The sequence below is a fragment of the Urtica dioica genome, chromosome 6, assembly GCF_054948205.1.
Source record: "Urtica dioica subsp. dioica isolate 48M chromosome 6, U.dioica_male_clone48M_v1_H2, whole genome shotgun sequence".
Classification (NCBI taxonomy): Eukaryota; Viridiplantae; Streptophyta; class Magnoliopsida; order Rosales; family Urticaceae; genus Urtica; species Urtica dioica.
The window spans coordinates 34398067-34408363 of record NC_142761.1 but is presented as its reverse complement, the minus strand read 5'-3'; the positions used below and the strand labels follow the sequence as shown (position 1 = coordinate 34408363).

General features: G+C 38.1%; 1 protein-coding gene across 1 annotated transcript; it reads left to right on the top strand.

Moving 5' to 3' along the window:
- Nucleotides 1-8176: 8176 nt before the first annotated feature.
- On the top strand, nt 8177-8599 carry LOC149393768 (S-protein homolog 6-like). Its single transcript, XM_089618152.1, has one exon. The coding sequence runs from the start codon at nt 8177-8179 to the stop codon at nt 8597-8599; it is 423 nt and encodes a 140-aa protein (XP_089474278.1).
- Nucleotides 8600-10297: the final 1698 nt, after the last annotated feature.

Sequence of the window (10297 nt, the reverse complement as noted above, 5' to 3'; positions counted from 1 at the left end):
CCTCCACAACCATTAAGGCCACCCCACAACCTCTCCTACAGCTCTCTCTCTCTATCTTTCTCTGCCTCACTGAGACCACGACCTAAGCGCGACCTCTCCACCAGATTTTCTCCGCCGTCGGTCCTACTGCGACCTCCACTGGTATTTCTCTCTCTCTCTCACTCACTGAAATTGTTGTTGCTTAAACTCCGAATGTTTCTCTCTCTCTCTACCTCACAGCCACGTCCCGAGCCCCTCCGAACGTCGCCGTGCGCTCAGCCCCTTGGCCTTGAGGCCCTTTAGAGGCTTGCCCTTGTAGAAGACGACGGCTTTCTTGACTCCGACCACATCTCCGGCGCTGCCCTGTTCGGCCGAGCCCCGTTCCCGCGGCCTTCCAATAGCCGGAGCCCGCTGCCCTGTTTGGCCGAGCCCCGTTCGGGTACTTCATCTCCGACCCAGGCCGCTATCCTCCCTCTCCGAGTCCCAGGTTAGTACTTTTTTTTGTTTCTTTTTAAGTATTTATATATTGTATATTGTATATCTGTGTAATTAGTATATTGTATATTGTATGTTTAGTTTATATGTGTTAGGAATTAATTTGTATATGGTGTTAAGTAATTTTAATTAGATTAAGTTTATATGTGTTAGGAATTAATTTTGTATATGTTTAACTTAATTAGTATTAATTTGATAAATTTACATGTTTAGTAATTTTGTTAAATTTAATAATTCCATTAGTTTAGGTTAAAAGTTTAAATTGATTGTAACTTAATTAGTATTAATATGATATCTTCAATTGTTTAATAATGTGATTAGTTTAGGTTAATATTAAGTTTTCATTGTTTTTTTGACATGTTTTGATATAGTTTGTGATATAGTATAGGTTAGTGTTTAGTTTAAATTTGTTTTGTTTTAATTAGTTTTGATTTATTGTAATTGATAGGAATTGTAATTAGTCTAATAATTACATGAATAGGTTCTTTAGTTTAAAATTCGTTAATGAAATTAAAAATTGTAATTGTAATATGTTACATTGAAATTGATTAGTAATTGTAATTGATAATGTCACATGTTTAATAATTTGATTAGTTTAGGTTAAAACTAAGTTTTAATTGTGTTTTGTGACATGTTTTGATAATTTCTGACATGTTTAGTATAAAATTAAGTTTATGTTAAAATTAAGTTAATGAATTTGTGATTAGTTTTGTATAGTTGATTTAACATGAAATGAAATTGTAACTTTAAATAAGAAAAATAGTTTGTGACATGTTTTGATAGTTTGTGATATTTTGCTTATTTCGGTTTTTCATTTATAAAATGTTGTGACCGAACCACGGAGGTTCGGTTTAGGACTGAGCTAATTTGTAGGATAGTTCTAGATGGTTTGTATATGTTTTTAAATAATTTTGTAGGTTTTTGGTTTGTCAGTATAATAGGGGAAACTCTGCCGAAATTTCGGTAGAGTTTCGAATCAATTAGTCTAAAAACTCCTAACTTATTCAATCCGACTTCAAAATAACATACAATTCATAATCTCTCTTTCATTTTGTTCTCTGTCCTTTATCAATAACTCTTCACAACTTTCATTTTTCGCTCTCATTCAGTGAAATGTCCAATCCAAGTAGAGATTGGATCATGGAGAATAATCAGGTGACATTGCAGTACAAAAGCGAGGTTAACGAGTTTATTCGCGCTGCAAGAAGATTCCCTACCGAAAATGACAAATATCGATGTCCTTGCAAGCCTTGCAACAACGTGAGATGGTACGACATTGGGGTTGTCAGGAATCATCTGCTGAACAAGGGGTTTACCCCAGGCTACACAAAATGGTATCATCACAGCGAGCTCGAGCCTGTCGTCCTTCCTCATGAAGAAGATTCCATCGGAGAATCAGATCAGAGAGGAATAGGAGGATTGCATCACGATGATTTTGACGATGCTACGGAGCCGACTCATAGCGAGGTACGTGCAGATGAGCAAGTGGAAGACCTCTTCGCCGAGTTGGAAGCGGAATTGTACCCTGGATGCAAAGAGTTTTCTTCTTTGTCCTGCTTGGTTTCGTTGATTCACCTCAAAGTGATGAACCATTGGACGAACAAGTCGTTCACATAACTCTTGCAGCTCTTGTGGAAGTCTCATCCAGCTAGTAATCGAATTCCGGAGAAGCATTACGAGACAAAGGCGAAGCTGAAGCGTTTTAGCATGGGATACGAGATGGTCGATGTGTGCATTAACGACTGTGTCCTATTTCGAAAAGATCTCGCGGAAGCCGACGTGTGTCCAGTATGCAACGAGAGCAGATGGAAGCCAACTTGAAAAATGATACCGCAAAAGATTTTGCGATCTTTTCCCCTGAAAGATCGATTGAAGCGGTTGTACGCGTCTCGACACACGTTGCTTCTGATGCAGTGGCACGAAAGAGATCGCGTCAAGGAAGTTGGTGTTCTGCGACATCCTGCGGATGGTACGACGTGGAAAACCTGGACGAGAGATACCCAGGCTTTGTTGCAGAGCCTAGAAACGTACGGCTTGGACTAGCTGCGGATGGATTTAATACGTTCGGAGAAATGAGTCTATCGTACAGCATGTGGCCTATGGTACTAACTGCGTACATCTTGCCGCCTTAGTTGTGCATGAAGAAAGAGTACCTGATGCTGATGCTTTTGATCCCGGGGCCTCACTCACCAGGACAGAACATGGACGTGTTCTTGCAGCCAGTTGTTGAAGAGCTGAAAGAACTGTGGGAGACCGGATTCCGCGTTCGAGATGGCGCCAACGATGAAGTGTTTCGATTGCGTACCGCGCTACTCTTGACGATAAACGATTTTCCGACTCGATCGTATTTATCGGGATGGTGTGGCCAAGGGTATCTCGCTTGCCCTACGTTCAACCTTGGCACACCGTCTTTGAAAGTCAGAAACAGGATCGTGTACGACCATCGTCGATTCTTGCGTACGCGTCACCAATTGAGGAAAAGCACCGATCACTACAAGGATCGCCACGAGAAACGCAGTAAACCCGAGAAGTTGACTCCACAAGACATACTCGCTCAGTTGGCTAGTGTGTCTTGCACGACAACTGGAAAACATGCTGGCTCCGTGGGCAGAAAACGAAAGCGAGCCGAGTGCGAACTAAATTTGGCCAAGAAAAGGATTACGAGTTGTCGTACTGGTCACATTTGGAGTTGAAGCATAATATGGACTTCATGCACATAGAGAAGAATGTGTGCGAGAATCTTCTCGGAACCATGCTCAGCTTAGAAAAGAAGAACTTCGACACCGATAAGGCGAGGTTTGATTTGATGGACTTGGACATCAAGACCGCTCTCCACTTGAAAAAACAAAGGGATTCTTGGTACAAACCGCGAGCATCATACACCTTAACCCTTGATCAGAGGCAGCGATTTACCGAGTTCCTACAATCTGTCAAATTCCCAGATGGGCTCGCTGGGAATTTGAAGAAAAATGTGACTGCTGACGGAAAACTCACAGGTTTGAAGTCGCACGATTGCCACGTGATCTTGCAGAGGTTGTTGGCTGTTGGTATTCGTCCCTTTATGCCAAAAGAAATACAGCAAACGATCTCCGAGCTTTGCAACTTTTTCAAGTTGATAAGTTCGAGAACCTTGGGAGTAGAAGATCTTGAAAATGCGCAAGAGTCCATCATCAAGATCTTGTGTAAGCTTGATATGATATTTCTACCAGCTTTTTTCACGATCATGGTTCACGTGGCGATTCATCTACCAGAGAAAGCGTTGTATGGCGGCCCGGTGCATATACGTTGCATGTGGGACTTTGGCCTCGGCGTTAGACATGTGGAAGAAAAGACATCAAGATGATCAAGGCAATTGGACGACAGATTGGGCGAAACAACCATTTGTAAGTTACTTGTGTTAACTACTTAATAATCAATATTCGATAATCTTAATAATTTTTTTAACCTATGTTTGAAGGCGCGAAATAGGACTCACGTCAAGGATATTCAGCGACAAGCAGTGTAGTCAGGCCAAAGATTTGACATAGACCAGGCGGAGCAGTACGCGATGGATACTGTTCTCGGGCAACGTCAAGATTGGTATGTCGGGATAGGTCCCTCGATCCCGAGATCCTCGTATCTCTTGGCTCAGCCTCAGGACGAGAACTTGTCATCGGGTTCGTCATCGAGACGCGTTCCAGATCTAGTGGTTAGCGAGCTACAAGCAGCGTTGGCCGTACAACAGGTCGCAATGGAAGAGATGAGGCGTGAGCAACGAACTCAAATGGAGCCTTTCAGCGACAGTTCTTTGCCTACACACAGCAGCATCCGTCTCCCATGTAGACATCCCCCGTGATGCTGCACCCTGGGACGACGCCGCCATCAGCTTCAATGCCGAATGTTCAGACGCCGCCATCCGCTTCAATGCCGAATAATCAAACGCCGCCATCAGCTTCAATGCCGAATGCTCAGACGACAAATTCGGTAGAGTGTCAGCGGCATCGTCCGAGCGGCAGCGCACAAGGACGCCAATGCGCAGGAGGAAGATCTGGCGGAAGAGGAGGTCGTGCATTGAAGAATTGGAACCCTCCGAGTGAAAAAGGGAAACAAAAGGAATAGCTTGTAATTTTTTTTTAATTTATTGAACGTAAATTATCAAATTTTATGTTGTTAATATTAGAATTTCTATTAAATGATTTATATAATTATTATATGAATCAACATATGTATAATTATTATTCTAATTAATATTATATAATTATTATTATTGAAATTATTTAATTAATTTTACAAAAAAATTGATTCTAATAGAATCTTTTTATATGTTGATTCTATTAGAATCAGCATTTTAAAAAAAACTAAAGATAATCAGATGCGACTAGTCGCATCTGATACTTTTCGCACGAAGGTTTTAGATGCGACTAGTCGCATCTGATTGTAATGTATCCTGCCAAAATATTAGGCGGGAATGAGTATCAAATGCGATTAGTCGCATCTGATACTTTTCGCGCGAATGTTTCATATGCGACTAGTCGCATCTGATAATATATATCCCGCCTTAATATATTATTTTGGAGTAAATTTAGGTGCGACTTTCGGTGCGAGAAGTCACACATAAAATGTCGCACCTGATAGTGATGACTTTCCGGTGCGGAAAGTCGATCGCACCTAAAATGATAAGGTGCGGACTTTCAGATGCGACTTTATCGCATCTAAAGTCGCAGCGGAAAGGGTCATCAGGTGCAACGTTTGCACTTTCAGGTGCGAAAAAAATCGCACCTGATGCTATATTTTGTACTAGTGCGTGTTCGAGCATAGTGAAAGCAAGTGTGGAGGTTACTAGGCAACGTTTACGACTCTGTAATCGAATGATTGTGTACCTTTTTTTCTTCGAGGAGAGGGGTATTTATAGTCGTTGGAGGGCTGAAAAGAACCACAAAAATCGGATTGGCCGAAAGCCAAGCACACGCGGAAGGCTCATCGCGCTAGTCGCGCTGGCGCTTTATACGGCGCGCGTCTGTGGTTTGTTTGTTTTTGCCTTTCTTAGCCTGGATCAGTCTTTTTTATTTTATGGGCTTGGATCGGGTTTCCTTGTGAGCCTTGTGTGAGCCTCGTTTGGATTTTCATATGGAATTATCTGTAAGTCACAAAAAATTTAATAATTTTTTAAAACGATCGACAACAATTACATATTAATATTAATATATATCCTATCAAGCATTAAATTTGTTTCTCCTAACCGTTACAACTACTTTAAAATAGTTTACGAAATAATTATATGCTTTTGAAAGCAGCAACTTTTCTTACCGCTGATCTAAAAGCACGGTAACGTCAAAACAATGAAACACACTTTAATTTATATTTTTAATAGTGGTCACTGTGGAATCCCAAACAAACTACCACAATGGGAGATAAAGCAGAGTTACCGAGGAACCCAAAAATAACTAGCATAACGGGAGATAAAAGTGGTTATCAATTGATATATATTATATTCAGAAGTTAGTTTGAAGGTAAAAATTCACTTATATTTCTAAGAAAAAGTCATTATTTAAAAAAAATTAATTTGATAGATAAAATACGAAAATGACTTTGATGGAAATTGAAATTGGGGAATTTGGGCGATTAAGAAACGTTAAGTGTAAAAAAAAAATATTAGGAATTGCTTAAAATTAACTTTTGAATTAAATTCACAAATAAAAAATAAAAGAAATATTTTTTTTGAAAAAGGCAATCAATATGGATGAAGTAGGAATCAGAAAGTTATCAAAATAAAATGTTTGGTAATTTATTAAGAGATGATCATCAAATGTTTTTTTTTAATCCAAAGGGAAGATCATCCAATAGTAAAAAAATAAGTTATAAGTATTTCAAAATAAATCCTCAGCAATTTGTGCCGTAGAATTTATCTAAAATATTTCAGGTAAACAAATTATGCATCATAATTTGAGATGTTCGGATATGATCAACACTATTCATTCAAGAAAATATATCTATTGCCTAAAATTAAATTATATCACCTTTGCAAACACGGAATACAGATCAACGTTAAATATTAATGTCAATTAATAATATGTATATATTATAATTGAAAACAAGTATTGATAATTACCGTGTTGTCGTTACTCGAAAAATGAGGCTTTATATTGACTTCAAAAAAATATCCTAGTAATTACATGCATTATTGACTTATTTTTACATTAGAAAATCTATCTTAACTAGATGTTGTGTAACATGCCTCATAATATGTTAAGACATCTTGTCCGCTATTTGCAAAATTTATATTTATGGGACGTTCCAGTTTTACTAATATTGTCCACGGAAGACCTTCTACGAGTGTTTGCTATGCATGAATGGGTACGAAAACTCTAATTGGACTTTCAGATACGATGATAACTATAAAAAGCAACATTTTGCCATTGGTAATCTTTGACGCATTTATTCATACAATCAGGGTTCTTAGGCGTTCAAGATCGGTTGACTGGAAAACTGATTGTGGTGTGTGCTACTAATACTTTATGTACTATTACTTGTTTAATTAGTGTTGGAGTTTGTGGGTTTTGTAATTCGTTATTTGTATTCACGCGTGTTGTAATCGAGAGATATGAACACTTGAGGAGTGCTTGAGTGAAACTTAGGGGAACTCAAATTTAAGGGGAGTCTGAGTTGAAATTCACGGGTATAATAATAGAAAAATTACCTTGAAGTGATGATCATTCATATATGATCGTTGTGTAGTATACCGTTGTGTAGTACTAACTACTTATCATATAGTGAATTTCTTTTTTCACAAGGCAAACTATCCTCCAGAGTAAATAAAGTCGCACCGAACTTGACCTCTTGCTTTAGGCCCCCACTAAATAAAAGGCTAAATCATGTAAAAAAAAGGCCTAAATCTAATATATTTTAGGCCTAAAATATATATTTTTTAGGCTCAAATATACTAAATAATCTAAATAAACATTAAAAAGGCATATAAAAATTAATTTGCTTTAGGCCTCACAAGTTTTAGAACCGGGTGAGTACTATCTGTGTCATCATTTAATTACTTTACGCACCATTTTACATTATCTATTTATTGCATTGAAATAAATTGTCTAACACATTGATTCTGTATTGTATTCGCACTACAGATTGACTAAATAAAACCGCACTGTTTCTTCTATTATTGTTTTAGAAAAATTTGAGCAGTTTAAATTTCTCACTTTATTTTTAAGATAAATTATAAACGACTAAATATTTTCATTGTTTGTAAAACTAACAATTTGTGGTAATGTATATTCTAAACATTATTATGAATACTAAAAAAAGGAAGGCATTGAAATTAAATTAGTTACTACTGAGAACTAGTAAACGAAAAAATATAGGTATTTCAAAAATAAACCGCCACTAGTAATTGTGCAGTAGAAATTATTTAGAATTATTCTTTAAACAAAACAATGTGTCATAGTTAGCGATGGTCGGATATGATCAACACTATTCATTCAAGGAAAATACATCTATTGCCTAAAAATAAACAATATCACCGTTACAAACACGGAATTATACGGATCAACGTTGAACATGAATGTCAATTGATAGTATGTTTATAATTGAAAAATAATATTTATAATTAGCATATTGTCGTTACCCAATTAACAAACCAATTACTTATGAAAAGTATATATATATGGATGCACTAAACCCCTAGAAAGAATAGAGTGAGTATACAAGAAAACACAGCACCATGAATTCATCTACTCTGGGCTTGACCATTCTACTTGCGACGATGATGATGACGACAGTCTTGGGTTCAGTGCACCCTGACAGGGTGTGGATATTTCCAACGACTGTGAAAATCACGAACGGGTTGACGCAGGAGAAACAACTTAGGATGCACTGCAAGTCTAAGGACGATGACCTCGGAGATCGGATTCTGACAGCCGGGAAGTCGTGGGATTGGAAGTTCCGCGTGAACTTCGATGAGAGCACGCTGTACTTCTGCAGCTTTGACACTCTGGTTGGCTCGGGCTCTTTCACCGTCTTTGATGCTAGGAGGGACGTGGATGTCTGTCCTAGGAACTGCAACTGGATCGTCAAGGACGACGGCGTTTACGGTTTCAGAGAGAAAGACAATCAACAGTGCTACTTTTTCCACTGGAAGCCCTAGAAGATACACATACCTATATATGTTTATATATATATATATATATATATATATATATATATATATATATATATATATATATATGTGTGTGTGTGTGTGTGCAGTGGCGGAGCCAGGATTTCAATTAAGGGGGGCACATTTGAGAAATATTTTTGAGGAGGGGCATTATTGAAAAAAAACTTACAAATTTGGGTCAAAAACATAATTATTAGTAAAATTTAGGGGTAAAATTATAAAAAAATATAAAAATTTGGGTCTAAAAAATAATTTTAAAAAATTGAGGGGGGGCATTGGCCCACCCTGGCCCCCACCTGGCTCCGCCTATGTGTGTGTGTGTGTTTGTATTTATCTGATAATAAGCATATTGGTGCTCCGCCTAGTTGAGGCCAACATATGCCGTATTTATTTTCGGTTTTGAATAAAAAAAAATTATATATTGTTGACAGACAAAATTAGTAAAATAATTGTGTTAAGAAGAGCACTTGATTCCGAGCACGCAGTCCCGAGAACATCGATTTTCTATGTAAAATTATCTCTGAATATACACGAATCTAGAAAAAGAGAGCAAGTATTAGAGGATGTTGAATGATAGGTGAAACTTCTGACGTGTTCTTAGGTGTACCAAAATGCGAATTCGTTCTTTCAGCCATCTCTTCTTATATTATAGGCCTTGTCAAGTATGTGGGGCAAGCAATCACACGTCTCTGGTGGTTATCAAGTAACTATTCCCATTACGTGCATAATAGGCGGTCAGTATTTTAGTAAAAATGGTAAGGAACTACATGGTATGATCTTCAATTCAATTATACCGTGAGCACTTTTAATAATTAATTTTATTCTCGGTATATATGTTTAGAGAACATTTTGCTCTTGCCCTTGCTGGGTTGATTTATGTATGCGACATCGTTTTGGTTGTATTCATTGCTGAATCAACGTGACTTTTGGCCTCCGCCGTTTGATAAAGAAGCTTCTTGGACACGTTGCATCTTGTCCGTGATTTTGGGTATAAATAGTCTTTTCCAAATTTTGAAATTTTTTTTGCTTTCTCTTCGAGTTTTTGGTGCTTCCTTTGCCTTCTCGACTTCTCGAGCGTGCTTTCTGCAATTCCCCTGAATTTCATAGCTTTGTCAGTTGGAATTTTGTTTTGGTAAAGCTTCTTTGACGTTTATAACGAATTGTGGGTTCAATGCACGTTTGTTTCCGCTAAATTTTTTTAGGGATTTATGCAATTTTTTGTGTATTGTATATTTGCGATGCTCGGACCTTCGGGTTCCCCAGCTCTTGGGGTTTTTATTTTTGTTTTTATCTAAATTTGTTAGGAAATTGGAGGTTTTTTTGCGTCAAGACTTGAAATTTGATTCTCGAGTCGTTTAGAGGATGAAAACGGATCCCTTGGACGTCATCGTTCCTTCGAGAATGATGTTCCTTTTTGCCGTGATACGGGCTAGTATTACGTACGGGAGGTATGCTGGGATCAGCCCATTTTCGCGAGTGCCTTATCTAAAGTTTATCACCGGCATACTGGGCTTTCCGAGTTCGAGATTAAGAAACATAAAGATAGGATTTTTTTTATCTTACCTCACTCTTGTGTACGGAAGAGAAGTCTCTCCGACCGCGGTGCTTCGGTGACCGTGGAGAGGACCGAGGATCCGGGTTCTGAGCTTGGAGCAAGGGTCTTCATCTATCGCACTATTTCAACCT